Source organism: Curcuma longa, unplaced genomic scaffold (genome assembly GCF_044706935.1).
Source record: "Curcuma longa cultivar G26 ecotype Majalengka, Jawa Barat unplaced genomic scaffold, ITB_CL_G26_1.1 contig_27659, whole genome shotgun sequence".
NCBI classification, from domain to species: domain Eukaryota; kingdom Viridiplantae; phylum Streptophyta; class Magnoliopsida; order Zingiberales; family Zingiberaceae; genus Curcuma; species Curcuma longa.
The window spans coordinates 1-18,524 of record NW_027433480.1 but is presented as its reverse complement, the minus strand read 5'-3'; the positions used below and the strand labels follow the sequence as shown (position 1 = coordinate 18,524).

General features: G+C 33.5%; 1 protein-coding gene across 1 annotated transcript; it reads right to left on the bottom strand.

The window, feature by feature from the left end:
• Positions 1-1,990: 1,990 nt before the first annotated feature.
• On the bottom strand, positions 1,991-15,301 carry LOC141819076 (uncharacterized; the record flags this gene model as incomplete). The annotated part of the gene is made up of 13 exons (XM_074706446.1): positions 15,113-15,301; positions 14,918-14,996; positions 13,041-13,118; positions 12,882-12,962; positions 12,269-12,345; positions 12,111-12,165; positions 11,994-12,042; positions 11,698-11,835; positions 7,261-7,342; positions 3,784-3,862; positions 3,661-3,707; positions 3,342-3,536; positions 1,991-2,066 (listed from the first exon to the last, which is right to left on the bottom strand). Coding segments are annotated over exons 1-13 (1,138 nt in total), but the record flags the coding sequence as incomplete, so codon positions are not given.
• Positions 15,302-18,524: the final 3,223 nt, after the last annotated feature.

The window sequence follows — 18,524 nt, the reverse complement described above, 5'->3', positions numbered from 1 at the left end:
TATGTAATTGTATTTAAAATTTATTTATTAACATTTAATAAAAATGGGCATTAATATCATTTCATTTCATTTATTTTATTTCATGTATTTAAGCATTAAAATTTTAATCCGATTTTATTTATTTCACATAATTATAATTATTAGAGTAGATGAAAAATAAAAGACAAATTTTAAAATTTTAAAATATGATATCTAGACTTAAATTAGATTTTAAATTTTATAATTAAATTTATTTAATGTTAAAGATATAATTATTAAAATAATAAAATTTTGATTTGAATTTGGCTTAATTAAATTTAAAATTTTAGATTCAATTTCTTTGATAAAATCAAATTTAAATTTGAAAAATTTTCATTTTAATTTGTATTGAATTGATTTTTTTTAAAAACAAATAATTAGAAACATACTTTAATTTATCATGTATCTTCAATAGAATAAATTAAAATGTAATGTAATTAAACAATTTTTTATTTAAAAAGCATCATCAAATCTTAGTTTTTTAATTGCTCACTCACACAACCTTTCAACATAAAGATAGAACTATTTAAAATCTTTACAACCTTTCAACGTGAACATAGAACACAAAAAATTTTCACTCCTATTAGATATTAATAGTAATTCTATTTAAATATTTTTAAAATATATTTTACATTTTAAATTGTTTTTTTTTATTTTTATTGAATTATTTAACTAAATCAACTTTTTTTAATTAATTTAAAATTGAAGTTTGTATATATAAGAGTTTGGTACAATCGTAATTAATTAAATAATGGTATTTTAAAAAATTAGATATTATTTTATTTACTTTATCATTCCTTTTTTCTCGTTGCTTCTTCTTCACTAATTCCTATTCTCTGCACCCTTTCTTCTCGCATCTGTCGTCGCCCCACTAGTCACCCACATACTATCGTTCTGTCGATCGCCCACATGTCATCGCCCTGTCGTTCACCCCCACCACGCCACTTGCGCAACGCCACCCCGCAAATCACCTGCACATCGTCGTTGATCAACGCTCGCTGCTTCTCAGTACTCCCCTTCTTCGCTCCTCTCCTATTTTGTCTTTCCCTTTCCTTTATTTTTGGTTTCGGATTTATCTTGGTATTGGTCAGCAACCAAAACCGTAAGTTTCACCCATGCCTATCAGCACAGCTCGGCACTGTAGACCTTGAATCATTTATGGGGCCTGAGCAATTTTTACAACTATGGAAATTAAACTAATGTAAGACCACATTGTTAGAAGTAGTTGTGTGTAAGGCTCAAATTGTGGTTAGAATTGGAGTTTCAGTTTTTGAGTAGAATGATATTGTTTTGATATTATTGACATTCCAGTGTATGGTATTAGTGACAAATTGGAAGTGAAAGGAGGATATAGATAATATAACAATATGGTTAAGTTCTTGGTACAATTTTGGCATTATCTTGTATGAGACGATACTCATCGACATGATTGACATAATAACATAGGAGACCTTACCACTATCGACAAGTAGAGTTTCAATAATCTATTGAAACAATATGTTTTGATTCTACCACCCAATGACATAAGATTTCAAACCATGGTAATGTGCAAGCATTGGAGTCAATTACTATCTGAAGCATGAGCATGAATGTATGTCAATTATAAACTAATGGTATATTTGTATTCACTCTTTTTTTCAGTTATAGGCTTAATGGTTGAATTATCAACTTCTTTTGAGAGTTGTTCCAACCTTTTATTGTGTTGTACTTATGTTGAGCATTGATAATGCTTCATTAGGCTTACTCACAAGTCACAACTAAGCAATATCTATTAGTGGTTAGTTGATTTATTGATAGCATGTCGTACCATTCAAAATATGTTGTCTTAGAGAAATATGAAAAATTGATTTCTTCAAATACTAGAAGAAACAATATGAAAAAAAAGAGTGATTTATACATTAGTAGGATAGTTATTATTCCTAAATTTCTATGTCAGTTTTGCATATGATGCAGAAATCAAATCAGTAAGTACCTCTTGATACTTCCAATGGAGAGCCAGCAATGGTGCCACCTAAATCAGCAAACCTGGATAATGTTGGCTTGTATACCTAATCACCACCAAAAAAATTAAAATCAAATGGTAAGAAAGGATCATTAGATAACATGATCACACCCATGACTTGTAAGAACATCGCCAAAACTATGACTATTAGCTGATCTGAATGGTTGAGCGAGAGCGAATAAACAAAGAGTTCCTAACATACATTAATTTTCAGTAGTATAAAACAACAATCTCTTAAATGAGTGGCTTAGGAGCAAGAAATATATTTTTGCATGTGACAAAATGATCCAAGAAACTGTAAATCCAAATAATCCATGTACTGAGTGGGTTTTCAAAGTTCCAATCACAACTAGTTGTCTCCTAGATTACAAGAAATGTTTGCCTACAACGAAAACTTAAAGTTACTACTGTAGAACTAAGAATATCCAGATGAACACGTGGTGTTATTAGTAAAGACAATAAAAAAAAAACTACAAGCATTTAGTGTAGACTTAATAAATTATCAAATTAAAAAAAAAAGTTACATGGGCATGTCCAAGGATGGCTCTAGATTTCATTGTTAAACAAGTTTAATCAATTAGGTTTAGAAGATGTTAGAGGTAAAGGGAGAGTTAAAAACAATATTAATTAGACAGATCAAGATGGCCTAGTATTACAAATAATGTGGCCTTAGAACTTACTGGCCTTGCAACACCTGTAGCATCCATGATCCATTAAACTGTTTCAATGATTAAATTCCACTGCAGACACCAAATGACCCATAATAAATTTAATTCACACCAATTCTTACCAACATAGTCACCAAATGGAAACTTATGATAGCATTACTAACAATAAAGATCATCAGCTGGCACTAATTTTGTCAACTAAGATGAATGAGGTTCAATCAGGTAAAAGGTGGTTTTTTTTGTTAAAGATGGATTTACTAAACTTTTATAGACAGCAGGTTCCGATATTGCACCTGAATATTGCCTAAACCACCTTTTTTAATAATTCACTAAGAATAGAATTGAAGCAGTTGCCATTAATGACAACTCTTGTGACTTTCCTCTTTTTATTCCACTGTGTGTGTGTGTGTGTGTGTGTGTGTGTACTAACCAAATTGGTTCAGCCTCTAGGGCTGTAACAAGTTCCTGAATCATCTTTAAAACTTTTAAAGGGAAACATCATGATAAATATCATTTCTAAGCACAACGATTTATTGAAATGTTGTTTCTAGTTCAAAATCAAACATTTCAGATGTATTGCCTCGATTATCAAATTGAATTAAAAATTATATCAAGAAAAAGAAGTAAAATGGTAATATCAACAGAATCCTTACATCATAAGCAATAACTTGAAAGTTTGATCTTAACAAATGAGCTGCCATACCGAATCCCATTGCTCCAAGGCCTACAAAACCAATTTTATTCACAACCTTCGATTTGTTAACAATTTTATCAGCAATTTCCCCTGGGTTATATGGCTCCTTATTAGCTGCCTCACTGACATCCACTCCAAAAGTTTTTTCCCACATCTGGGAAAAATAGAAAATTAGGTTTCTTGAACAAATGAATGTTAATACCAGACTTATGAGCATCACATGCTATGTATCATGCTAGAATAGAAGTTCAACCAAGAAACATGAAGAATAGGGCAACCTTCCATGGTCCAGCAGAACAATCATCTATATATGTAGCAGAATATCCTACAAAATAGAAGAATTGAAAAAGGTAAGCCAATATGCACAAGGCATAAAGAAATTAAGTTAATTTGCAGTGTACCATGTATAGATGATTGATGAGCAACAGATAGTAGTGGAAGAGGGAAAGTAACCGATTTCGCCATCCCCATCACAAGACCCTGTATTTGTATGAGAGAATCAAATTAGAAATGCTTCTTTTCTCTCCTAATAGAAAGAAAGCAAATAGAAGAAACAACCACAAACAATGGCATTCAAGTCTGGAAATTTACAACCATTAGACTATATATATAGATAGTATTTAGATACATATTCCTTTTGAATTTTTAAATCAACAAAAAGAAAATGATTAAAACAGGGTATTAACCATGCAAACTATCTAAAGATGCATATACAGCAAAACTAAGTTTAGACACATTATGACCTTGCAATAGGCTAGAGTGATCATTACCCAAGAAACTGAAATGTTTATTACATCCATTTAAATAATCTTTTGAACAAACCTTGAAGTCTATCTGTTCAGCATATTTTCACATTACTTACAGATGAACTCTAAATCAAGAGTTAAAATTTTGAGCTATGACAAAATTTCAGCTTTGAAATGAAAGGATATGGTTTTGGTACCATATTGTACTATATCGATACAGTTTCAATATTTTTTTACTTTTAAATATAAATATATTGAATGAAAATTTATTTTTGTAATGTTTGATTACTATAATGTGCATTATTAATTTTATATTTTATATGTTGATTGCATTGATATTTTTGATTAAAAAAAATATTCATTTTTGATGATGTAATTTTATTTGAAATGAACAGATATTTTTATGCAATTACCTAAAATTTTATTTATAAGCATTTGATATGAATTTGAGCATTAAATATCATTTTTATATTTGATATGATAAAATGCTAAATAAAAAATTTATTAGATTAGGCAAAATAATTTAAAATTCTATTATTTTATTTATTTTATTTTATTTGTTATATGTAATTATAATTATTAGAGCGGATGAAACATAAAAAGATTCAAAAAAAATTTAAATTTTGAGAACTGAAACATTATATTTAGGTTTAAATTACATTTTAAATTTTATAATTAAATTTACTTAATTTTATAATTAAATTTAAATTTTATAATAATAAAATTTAAAAAAAACATAAATATATGAAATTTGATTTGGGCTCAACTGAATTAAATTTGAAATTTTCATATTTGAGATTTTTTTGATAAAATCACTTTTAAATTTAAAAATATAGATTTCTTAAAATAAAAAGTTATAAAACTTAGAACACAAAAAATGATATTAAATACCAAATTTTATTTTATTTAAATTTTACTTTTGAAATTATTTTTTTAAATAGATATCTAATTAAGCTAAAAAAAATTAGTCTTTTGAGTTTTATAATCATGCAAAAATTTAGGTTACATAAAGTTTATCATATAGATATGGTGATTAAAATCAAGTGGGTTCAAATCATACTCCATTTGAATTTATTTTGATCTTTTTCAAAATAAACCAAAGTTATATATAAGATAGGTTTGTTCAATATATTTAATTAGCTAGTTGTATTTTTATGAGGTTAGAAATTATTTCATTATGTTATTTGTTTATTTTTCTTTCTTTCTATTCCCAATTCCTGCAGCCTCAAACCTCACAAGGCCCACATGCCTTTATAGCCTGCAGTCATACAGGTTGCCTATCGTCGTCGTCAATAACCATTTACTACCACATGAATCCCCTGCCACATCCACCGCTTGTAACAACACTAGCCATGAAGCTCTATTTCTCTAGTAACTTGTTTTCTCTCCTCCTTTGATCTTTCTTTTTTACTTTTTCCTTCTCTTCCCAACTTCAATGTCAATACTAGTGTAAGTGTTTTGCATACTAGTCAATAAATCGATGATAAATTTCATCTATGTCAATCGGCATAGCTCAACACTTCAAGCAATGCCCTAAACCCCCATAAAATGAGTATCTCATAAACAAGGCATCTTTGGCTTCAAAAAATTGGGTAGGAAAAATGGATGTTTCTTTTATAGTAAAATTTACAAGCAAAAGGAATGCTAAGGCATTTAAATGATTCAGGTGACATTGCAACTAGCCTCCTCATGTCAGTTCTTCATTAATGTCAACATTATTTAGGACAAAAATTGAAATCAAAAGATAGTATAACAAACTAAACATTATCATGCAAATGTAAGATCCAAAAAAGATGAAAAAATGATTAATGATGTAGTTAATTTCACTCGAGATAGGGCTATTTTGTCCCGACAGACATAAGTGGAGGGTGAAGGGAAGCCTTCAGATTACAAACTTATTGCACTATAGCACTTGCATCCTAGAGTAGGTCGGTGAGTTTCATTTTGCTTTTATAAAAGGAAGGAATATGAATGATTACTACATGTGTCCCATGTCGATATCATCAACTAGTTTGAATCAAGACGCCAAGAAGAAGTGGTTTTCAAACTTGCCTATGACAAGACTTGATAAGGTAAGCTGGAATGTGCCAGATTATGTTCTCACTCTTCAAGGCTTTCCTCAGCAATGAGTTTCTTGCACTGAAATTAGTCTCTAGTGCACAGGGAGCAGTTGTTGTTAATTGGCAGGTGGGATAGTTGTTCAAATGCAAGAAAGATTGCACCAGCGTAATCTTTTATTGCCCTTTCTCTTTACTACTGATGCACTCCATCTTATTCTTGCTCAAGCATAGGAAAGAGTCCTAATTGAGGAGTGACTAAGAAGTGTTGCACTCCAGGCTTCCATATACCTTAGTACACAGATGATACTTTTTTTTTACAAAAGCAGATGTGAGGTCCATTCTTAATTTGCATATACTTACTGCAGCTTTCACTGTCTTCAACAGTTTGAAACTCCTTGAGCCAATCCTCTTTGGCTTGTGTCGATTGAGTGAAGGACTAGGGGCCACTGCTTCCCGAGCTGTTCAAATGCTCTCTAATTGATCTTCCTATCTAGTATCTTGCCAATGGTTATAGTGGTTCCAACTTCATCCTTCAGCAAGCTCTTATATCGAACAGCTGCTCAAACAGCAGGATCTAATTTAGGGCAGATCAATTGTGTTTCCCTGTTTATAGGAAGACCTTCTGTTTGCTGATCCAGTTTGTCTCAAACTATGTTCTGTTATAGTTTTGTAGAGAAAGAGTTTTGTAGGACTCTCTCTATGTTTGTGTTAAATCTTAAAGCGCAGTAAAGGCTCCTACCAATACGGGTCCCGGAGAAGGGTCTATTGTACATAGTTTTATCTTGTATTACAAGAGGTTATTTTCAAGACACAAATCCATGGTCACCAAGTTACACAGCAACAACTTTACCATTGCGCACCAAGGCTCACCTTCATTATATATATTATTAGAGTGAACTACACTGATTCACTCAAATCATTTTTCCAAAAAATATATATCAATGTTATGGTCTCAACGATAATGATTCTCAGTCATACACTAGTAGAATAACCGGATGAAAAATATGATAATGATTGCAGATTGTTAAGATAGAAAGTAATGCAAAGACATTAAACTAGTTGAAACCCTTACGATGTCATTCTCCAAATTTTTCAAATAATGCGTTAGAGTCTGGTCAACACTCAACAATCTGGGGATTATATCTACAAAGATCCTGCAGATAAAAATTATCAATTATATAAATACAAAATAACCAACAACAAATGATTGTTATAAAACATGTCACCCCATCCCTAAAATATATTAATTTTTTTCTCAACATATGCATGCAAAAAAGAAACATTATCCAAACTGTATGAATAAACATCATTTATGATCCCAGTTCTTCTCTAGCAACTGATGGATGCCCACCACTCCTTACAAATAGAAATTGATAAATAGCAATCACAAATTAGACTTTCTATCTTTGGAAGGAAGCATTATACAATAAATAATTGCATCCCTTAAATAATATGGTCTCATGCATATTTTGACAAATAAACCACAAATGCCTACCTAATAAATAAATAAATAGAATCTTCAATTGCAACATGAGATTCAAGGCTTTTTTATGTTTTCATACTATGCACAAAATTTAATTTCAGTGAATCATAAATCACTCAATTATAGCCTAACAGTTGCCTAAGTTGTAAGCACTCAACATTTGAGTACAGTTGTAAGCACTCAACATTTGAGTAGGATAAGGCTGATCTCATGTTCTCTCAGTAAAGGGATTAACACCAGGCACCACTGACCAACATACATCAAGATTGGGTGAAATTTTTCGTTCCACCTACTGACCAACACATAAAAAGCTAAGAATCACAATGAGCATGACTTAACATCTTCCTTTGCAACTTCGTCTCGAGTGACTTCCTTTGTCGTCGTCTTTTGCAAGAATCTCCAACTTTAAATAGTACATCTTGTTGTTCATGTTGGCTACTCTGTGTTGAACCCTTCTTCTTAGCACTGAAGTCCTAGCTTCTTGCTCCACCAACACTAGCTTGTGTTGAGATTCATGTTTCTCCAAGGTTGGTTCACATGATATTTCTCCACTCAAAGTTTCCTTGTCTCTTACTCCTCTTTCCTCTAACATTGACAATGTCCAGATTCTTGATAACCAACATTTTTATATATTGTTTGGTGCTCATACTTGATGTTTTAATCCTCTTGTGTGCTTAATTTCGTAATTCATATCATGTTTTACGAGTAAGGGTTTATTTTGAAATTCATTTCAATTTCTTTCGCATCGATAACATTGCATCAAATGTCAATGTATCGTCTTATAGGGAATTAAAGGAGACGTCAACCAAAGTTACAGCACCCCACACAGCCTAGTTGTGTCTCCTGACACGGCCTAGCCGTGTTCCTCACTGTAACATGACTGAAAACACCCTACAACCCACACAACCTAGTCGTGTCGCCTGACACGGCCTAGTCGTGTTCCTCGTTGTAACCTGACACATGGCTTGGTTATGTCTCCTGACACAGTCATGGCGTGTGTGGCACCGTTTCACTTAAGGAGAGGTTGGTTCACTTGGAGAAAAAGGGATGGCACCTCCATTGGAAAAGACGCTCAATCCATCTTCCTCCTCATTCAACAACCCCCATTTCCCCCTCCATCATCGCATCCTCCATCTACAAGCTCATATCCCAATTGGGAGAGGTGCTACCATCTCCACCACTGGTGATCTTCATCTCCACCGCCGATCATCTCCATCTCCAAGCCATCTTTGACGGTCATCTCACTCTGATTGAGAAGGTTCTCACCATGATTTAAAATCTCGACACGTGTCAAAGTTTCAATCCCGGACTAAAACGATACAATTTTGATACCATATAGTGTTATACCGATATAATTTCAATATTTTAGATATAAAATAAATTAATTATAAATAAAAAATTTAATTTAAATATTTAAAAATATAAAATATAAAATATAACTTTTTTAAAAATATGGGATAATTTTATTAGAGACTTTAATTAAATCTATCTAAATTATCCCAATATAACGATGAGTTGATTAAAATTATTAACCTAAGTTATTTAATTAAACTTAAATTAAAAACCTTCACTCCCGCCTCCTGTTCCGCGCGACGCTTCCGCGACGACCTCCAAGCCAGCATGACTCATCCAGACGGGTCGCCGGGCCAGTGCGACACATCCGGACACGTTGCCAAGCTGGAGCAACGCATCCAGATGCGTCACCAGGCTCGTGTGGCATGTCCACAAGGCCTCAGGGCACACCGGCACCGGAGACATGCCTATGCCACATCGCCGAGCCAACGCGAGGCATCTACGAGGCCTCAGGGGCACTAGAGGCGTGATGATGCCATGTCCATAAGTGAAATGAAATATTTTTCCTGTATCGGGCGAAATAGCACGAGATTTTAAACTAAGATTCTCACATAAGGAAACACACCACTTGTAGAGGAGAAGAAGGTGTAGAGAACTTCCACCTTCTTCACTTCCTCAAGTTCATCTCCGACCCAGAAGCAAGCATAGAGATCTTCCGCCTCTTCTTGTCCGCAAGCAAGCTCCACACTTGGGATGCATCAAAACATGTTCTGCAAGTCCTCTACTAGTGGCGAATTTCAGGAGGGGAAGAAAGAAAAATAAGAAGACAATAAGACATCTACATAACTTGGGGTAATGTTTAAAGTACCATTTTATACTAGAGTTTGGGCCCCAAACGAGAATGACACTTAGATGCTATTATGCTACACACTTTGGATGCATCAAAATATGTCAAGATAAATTTAGGGATTTTTTTCAAATAATTAATTGAATTAAAATTTTACAGAAATAAAGAATAGAAAGTAACAAATATTACTTGAATTTATCTTAAAGCATGTGGTACCATATGTCAACTATTACTATGACATAATACTTATCAGTCAATTAGCACACATGGCACAAAACAGATTACCCATGTTGATAAATATTGAGTCTTAATAATTTATTGGAATTATGTATTTCAATTGTACTGTACAATATTGTACAAAATGTGAAACCATGGTCCTAATATCAAGGTATTAGGTGTGGACAAAAAGAACAATATTCTAGAGTTGAACCAAAAACAAACCAAATTGAGCACTTGAGAGTTTTTCCAATTTAAGATATGGTTCTGATAATGTTAACTTTTTTATTCAGAATAAATTTTAGATTTTCATGAATTTAGCCTATTCTACAATGTCTCATTAGTTCATATATGGTAGCTCTAGGTCTAAGTTCTCACTAAGCTACTTATTCCATTTGATAACCATGCCTATTCCAAGATTTTATTATTTTTAGGATACTGACCATTATTTATTCAACAGAACCTTTGATATTCACCAGGCAAAAAGTCAGAAAATGATTCTATTATGCAGTTTAGAAAGATTTCATTAAATTTATTTTGCACAACTAAAATATATTATATGTATAGTGTTTCCAAACCCTAAAAATTTTGAGGCATGCTGGTTTTGATAAAATTCATAGTTATACAGACAGTGTAATAAATTATATATATAATCTTTCTATTTTATAGTTCTTGTTTTTCACCTTTACCCACTCACAAACTCCCACAGGTTTACTTGATTGTGCAAGTTATGTGCAAGGGTCCTGAATGCTAGATAGCATCAATTGCAACTCCTGGATCCAATAACGTATAGCCTCTAACTACTGCCTAATGGCCCCTCTTTGTGCTTTGCAACTACACGATCATGACCTTACCCTTTAGCTCTGACCCTAGCCTCTACAACCGCATTCATAGTTCCATTTCTAGCTAGTATTTCCCTTCATGTTCATGTACCTTACAAGCTTAATGTATGTCAGGGAATGTTGTTCAAGTCATTCTGAATTCATGTGCATTATATTATTTTGCTACAATATATATGTTAACTCCATGGAAGCATGTAACCATTTCCTTCGGATTAGTTTCCAAATATTAGGATTGAGGATCTACTAGTTTCTAATCTTCCTTGATGCATATTGTTAAGCATCAATATAACATTTTGCCAACATGACTAGTTCAATCCTTTAAGGTATAGAAAATTATATGGGACCCAAAGCTGCAAATCATGCTAATGCATGCACAAGCATACCCAAGATCCAGAAATGAAATGATAGGGACAACCAGAACGTGAATAATAAGAAAATTATGCAAAGTACAAGCCCCATCCTGAAATAGTGAGTTTCTACAGTGTGGTACATGTTAATATCTTGGAACCTATGGTAAGAGGGGCAGCCCAGTGCACGAAGCTCCCGCCATGCGGGATCCGGGGAAAAGATCCATTGTACGCAGCCTTACCTTGCCTTTGGCAAGAGGCTGTTTCCAGGATTTGAACCCGTGACCTCTAGGTCACATGGCAGCAACTTTACCGTTGCGCCAAGGCTCCCCTTCATCTTGGAACCTATGGTAAGATACAAAAATAATTTATGAACAAATTGATATACTTAATGCCAGAGATAAAAGACTCTAAGAAAGTAGAATAGGTAATACAAGATCTACTCTAAAATAAGAAACGTTACCAAATATGATATGCCTACCAGGAACTTCCAGCGGCATTTGAGATAATGTCATAGAGAACTCGTGGATGAAGTCCTGCTCTAATTCCAAGATATATAGCTTCAACACATGCAACAAAATGAATACCCTCTAGAAGACGATTCACTGTCCAAATCTTACTACAAAGATGAGACAAAAAAAGGCTTTATGGTAAGCAATACTAGGTAATTGTAACATGAACTAATGTCAAAACTTGCAAACTGGTAATTAACTCATCTAAAAAGAAAAGAAATATTTTTCCTGGAAAGAACAAAAAGTTAAGAAAGAAAATTTTTACCTTGCAGTACCAATTTCATCATGAAAAAGGTAAACATTTTCACTGATAGCTGTTCAAGTGCTAAATAGTCAGGCATCCTAAAAGAAGTATCATAAAGAGGCAACATGTGTAACATACCAGAGAAAAAGGGTCCAGATTTTACATTTGTGCTTTCCCATCCAGATGCAACAACCTATAGATAGGATGAATGATAATAATAAGTTAATAACTTCAAACTAACAATAAGAAAAGCTGACAGTCCAGAATAGACATATCATATGGTATGCAAAGCTTACAATAATTTTCCCCTTCAGCTCTTCAGAAACTCCATGGAAAATATAGGAATCAATAAAGCCGACATCTACTCTCTCTTCTAGACCAAATAAAGACAATTAGACATAAATAGCAGTTTTGACATTTGAAGAAAGGAAACAAAAAATTACAATACTAGATGGTCCTAATTTACACTTCTCTAGAGTATAATGATTGAGATTTAATTTCAAGTCAAGAACCAAGCCACAATCACAATATGCAAGCAGTGCAGGATTTTATGCACCATCCAGGCTAGCAGGAACTTCAAAGATGACGATTGTTAGGAAGAATCCTCAGTACAACCACCACACTATAGCAGTCCATTACATATTAAATTAGTTCTGTTCTGACTATTTCTAGCTATGCACTCATAAGAAGTACATAAAGTTTTTCATATTAGCTTAGTGAAGCATGCCCAGGTACAGCCCAGTAACATTCGCATATTGCATATGGCACTTTTGCAAGACAAACAGAATGAGGATTTGTGCTTACCTAAAGAATACGACATGCACATTGCATGACAGGAAACAAAATAAATAAGAAATAGGACATGATTACTAGATGACAAGAATTATCAAGATCTTATATCATGAAAACCTGTGAATAGCTTTTGTATCTTCTGGATGTGGTTTCCTGAAAACGATGATCGAGAGATAATGACTGCGTGTTTGCATAATCCTATCAAATACAAACTAGTTAGACTCAATACCAAACATAAGTTAATAATGAACCACAACAGGAAACAGAATATGCAACCTTTAGCAACATTATTCTCTCCATAGAAGAAATCATATATTTCATTTGCAGAAGCCATAACCATAAAATATGTAGCACCTGCAACAAAGATAATAAATCAGAAGGCCTTCAAGAATGTAAAGGAAAAAGACTTGTAGAAACAAAAGAGTGTTCACATATAACATCGATGAGTTAGTTCATGCCCTCATTAGCTTTGCTCTAAAAACTACATTACCAACTATGGATACAAAAATGATACTGCTTTCTTATATCTAGTGAACCTAACTGAGATATGAATAGATAATTGTAAGGAACTAATGGGACGATAAATTTGTATTTTGGAGAAAAAAATTATCCATTGAAAAATTCCAAAAATTATCAGTCTCCACGGTGTAAGAAACCAAGACAGACATAGGCATGTCGGCCGGGTCAGGTGCCAATAGATGTGACAAGCAAGTAAAAGAGGAGAAGGAAGAACAAAGGAAGATATGTTGTGATGAAGTAGGATCTACTTTCTTCTCTTTTGTTTATTTAGCAAATTGATATCTTGTTATATTGTGTTTTTGGATATTTGTATTGAAACTTCATGTTCATTGTAAGAAAGGTTCAAAATCTCGAGCCGCATCGGAGTTTAAGAGAAACACAATACCATATATATAGTGTGAGAGGAAAATTAGAGGAAAAAGGAGGAAGAAGAGAACACAATATATAGCTAACTTCATGTTTTATGTTCCATCTAGAGTAGTACAATGTTAACAACATTATTTCAATTCATCTTGACGTGTTTTATAACATGTCAAGGGTGTCGAGTGTCAAAATGATATATGCTCATTGATATAATTGACACAACAACATAGGATAAATTACGTGTGTCAACTAGTATCAAGTTTCGATAATTCATCAAATCAATACGTTTCAACCATGCCATTCGGCATAGTACAAGATTTCAAACCATTATTGTATGAACCAATTTTGATAGTCCAACATGTAACTTTTTGATATAGAAATTTAATGGCAATTTAAGTCAACTCCACATTCAAATTCCTAGATAAATTTGAATTTCTATTGCACCCATGTACAACATCTTGGTCCACTTTGTGCCACGACTAATTGAAGCTTGCAACAATTAGAGTGTGGTGGAACTCTTCACATCCAAAAATAACTAGATATTTAGAAGAGTGATGTTGTCTACATGAAACTTGTTCATGTGGAACAATCGGCTGGACCAACTTGGATTCAACGTGCTCCCTGATGGTCCTCGTGGTTTATGAGGTTAGCATCTAGCTTTGTTGTTCATGTAGAAATAGGTATTGCTTTAATGGAGATAGATGGCCAAACAATTTTTTGCTAAATGACTTTGCCAACAAGGAAGCCTTGAGTGGCTTCAAAAGTTGGCAATATAGAACTAAAGAAAATCTATGTAAGTTGGTATCGAATTTGGAATGCTTGAAAAGAAGGTGCCCTTGTATGCAGCTTTAAATGAGCATGAGGGGATCGATGCTCCTCGCCCATTGTTCCACATGGAAGAGTGCAGCAACCCTTGAGTGTTTACATTCCAATCTCAAGTGAGTAGCCATTTTGAAGGAATTGCTCCAACTCACTTAGCCAAACTCTAAGTCATTAATGAGAATGAGGGAGACTATAGAAGTTAAGGTGCTCCACACCCATAGTCTCACATGGAATAGTGGGGTTGTGCTGATTATATTGAGGAAGTGTTCTCCCTCAAATTAACAAACATTTTTGGATGGCCAGGTTTTTCCTTGCTTCAACAGCAACGCATGTTGATATTTTTCACAAGTCGCTTCACTAGAAAAGGATTGATAACCATTCTCTAGCAACTAGATCAGAGCAGTACAACTCGGAGGAACCAGTAATAGAAAACAATATTACTCACTGACCCATTGCAGCTTCCATAGCGCTTGCGCACTTCACTCCACCCAACTCCACGAACCTGCTCATCAGAGACGACTCGACCATCTGAAAGGATGAAGTAACTAAACCACTAAAAGATTAAAAAAATGGAGCCATTGCACAAAGAAGAAAACAGAAAACGGAAAATGGATTTGAAGCCATCAAAAAGCGAGAGAAAAAACCTCGAATGCTTGGAGGCGAAATCCGGACTTGGCAAGCAAGGAAGCTATCTCTAAGCCGAGCTCGTCGAGCCCCATGAATCCGACGACAGTGGAAGACGCCATGATTGATCGATGATGAGGAAGACGATGGCGCTCGGCGGAACGAAAAAACGAAGAAGACGATGGTGGAAAGTAACAGAGCCGTGCGGAGGAAGTCAACCGTGGTAATTCGGATCGGCTTTTTAGCCGCTTTTATTGCTCAAACTCACGTGATCCGGGGAATCCCCTCCTAGTTTTAAGCACTGAAATCCATCCAAGTAAAACACAGTGGCACGAATGGAGGAGTGCCGCGATTCGGCATATTTACTGGATCCTGATCTTTCCGGTACAGCTGACGCTCGAACTTTTGTCGAGATTAGAGATCCACGCATTGTAGACGTGTCAGGTGATTAATTTGATGTTCGGATAAATGAATACGACGAAATAAAGTAAGTTTTGGTAGTCAAATGAAGGATGATGCGCTGCGTGTCTCATTTTTTTAATTAGTACAGAAGGATGAGTATTTGATTAAAATTGAATTAAATTAAATTAAATAAATTAAATTTTTTTATCAAATCGAATCGATCGAATTTTTTGATAATAATCAAATAAATCGAACCGATTAACTGATTTTTTCTAACACAAATAATATAATTTGATTTCTAACACGTTTAACTTAATTGAGCAATCATAAATCATGGAAAATGATACATATATAAATAAAAGAGAGGTTAGACCCCTCATTCAATCATTTGTACAATCAAAAACCATCATCACAAATTCATGATCACTACAAAATCAGTGCACAACCAATACCAAAACACCACAAGTCCACAACTACACACCATCCACATCACCACAACCACACATCACAAAAAAAATCATCACAAAAGACATGCAAGCACTACAACATGCAATACAAAATACCACAACCACACATGAATCACCCATCACATACAATGCATGCACCACAATGACAACGTGCACATCTAACACAAATAACATAATTTGATTTCTAACACAAATGACTTAATTGAACAATCACAAATCATGAAAAATGATACATATATAAATAAAAGAGAGGTTAGACCCCTCATTCAATCATTTGTACAATCAAAAATCATCATCACAAGTCCATGATCACTACCAAATCAGTGCACAACCAATACCAAAACACCACAAGTCCACAACTACACACCACCCACATCACCACAACCACACATGAACCACACATCACAAAAAAACCATCACAAAAGACATGCAAGCACTACAACGTGCAATACAAAACACCACAACCACACATGAATCACCCATCACATACAATGCATGCACCACAATGACAACGTGTAGATCTAACCCATTGAGGTTAAAACCATGCTAGCTCATACATACCATTACATCACATATATATCTCATAAAACCATGGATTGCAGCCCTACCAACAGTAGCCTCTAGGCTCCAGCAGCCTCCACGTTGAAATAGCAACGCCATCCTGCAGCAAGCAACTCCTCACTTGTGTTCCTAACTACAACAAAGCCTTAAATATAATTTGATAACGAGTAACAATCAAGAAACTATTTTATTAAACTGAAATCTAAACTTTCAACTGTGAAAGTCCATGCAAATTGAAATCTAACTGAGGTGATCCATAAATCGGAGATGATTCAACTGTGATTTGTTCAAGTCTAATATACAAAATTAATCCTAGTATTGTATTATTGAATGTTCTTAAATCAGTAAATAAGAGAAAAAACATAAGAATCAAAAAAGAGAAAAATAAAATACCTGAACAAAATACATTACTCAAAAATTTAATTCATCCATGCACCGATGTTGTTGAAGAAGACGAGTCCATTATAATTTTTGAAAATTCTGACAAAAAAACACAAGTTAAATAAATAAATTATAAATAAAAATCTAATTGTATTTTTCTTAAAAAGAAAAACTTACCACTTTCAAGTTTTTCTACATCTTTTAAAATTTCTTCAATGTCGAGTGATTTCAAACTTAATCGAAGTCAATCTTGAGTACAAATAAGACATTCTACCACTTTAGGAGTCAATGAACTCCTAAAACAATCAAGTACCCGACCACCAGTATTGAATGCAAATTCTGAAGTAACTGTTGATATTGGAATAGCTAATACATCACGAGCAATTGAGCAAGTATAGGAAATCTATGACAATTTTGCTTCCACCATCCCAAAATGTCAAAAGTATCACAATACTCTTCAACTATTTCATTAAGATACTTGTCTAATTCTGACATATTGCCATCACCAAAAATTTGTGCCTTTTGTTTCTTATACTTCGCAAAGATTGATTGTCTTTTCAAATCCACTTGACTCATATTTTTTGAAGCATTGTTTTTGTCAACTGATTCTAAAATAGATAGAACTCTTGAACTTGAAGTATTGCATTAAGGCTCCATTTTTTCTTTATAATTCTTGAACAAAGCAAATAAAGTATCTTTTATTGTCTTTCCTACTCTGGTACCCTTCTCATCTCCATATAATTCAATCAACATAACTTCTACGAAATCCAATTTATGCCTTGGATCAAGTACCACCGCAATGTAAAGCAACTTATTCATCTTCTCAGGATCTCTCTAATACTTATAAAATTTATTTTTCATTTTAATTCCCATCGAATACACATCAATATCATCACTTTCTTGCCAATCCTTCAAGATGGTATGAATAGAACTAATCTCATGTGCAAAAGTATTAGATATGACATACAAAGATCCTGAAACTTTTAATGTTAGCTCATAGAAAACTTGTAGTAGAGATGCAAAAAGTCTAACATTATTCAATCTGTACTTGTTGGCTTCCCATCAAAAGTCTTCAATTCTCTTTTAGGTTTACCATTTGATTCAAGTATCATCTCTCCATTTTCATTCAAAACATTATACCAATTTGTATATTGAAGATCTAATTTAAAACATGGATCTTGTTCATCAAACCTATTAAAAGCTCTTTCAAATTTTTGAGCAATATTCAACATCAAGAAAGTTGAGTTCCATCTGGTTGGTACATCTAAACATAATGAGTTCTTGCATTCAATTTTTTCAATCTCTACACATTCTTTGAACTTGCTTAATCTAGAGAGAGATTGCTTAACATATTTAATAGCATTCCTAACCCTCATCACATATTGATTTATATATTTTAAGCCATCAGCAACAATCAAATTGATTATCTAAGCTACACATCTCATATGGACATATTCTCCCTTCAAAATATTAGAATCCCAATTAATCATCTTTTTTTCTGAAACTATTGATAGCAACATCATTTGAACTTGCATTATCAATCGTAATAGTGAAAATTCTATTAATTCCCCAACCCCTCAAGTACTTTTCAATAGCTAAACTGATAGCCTCACCTTTATTG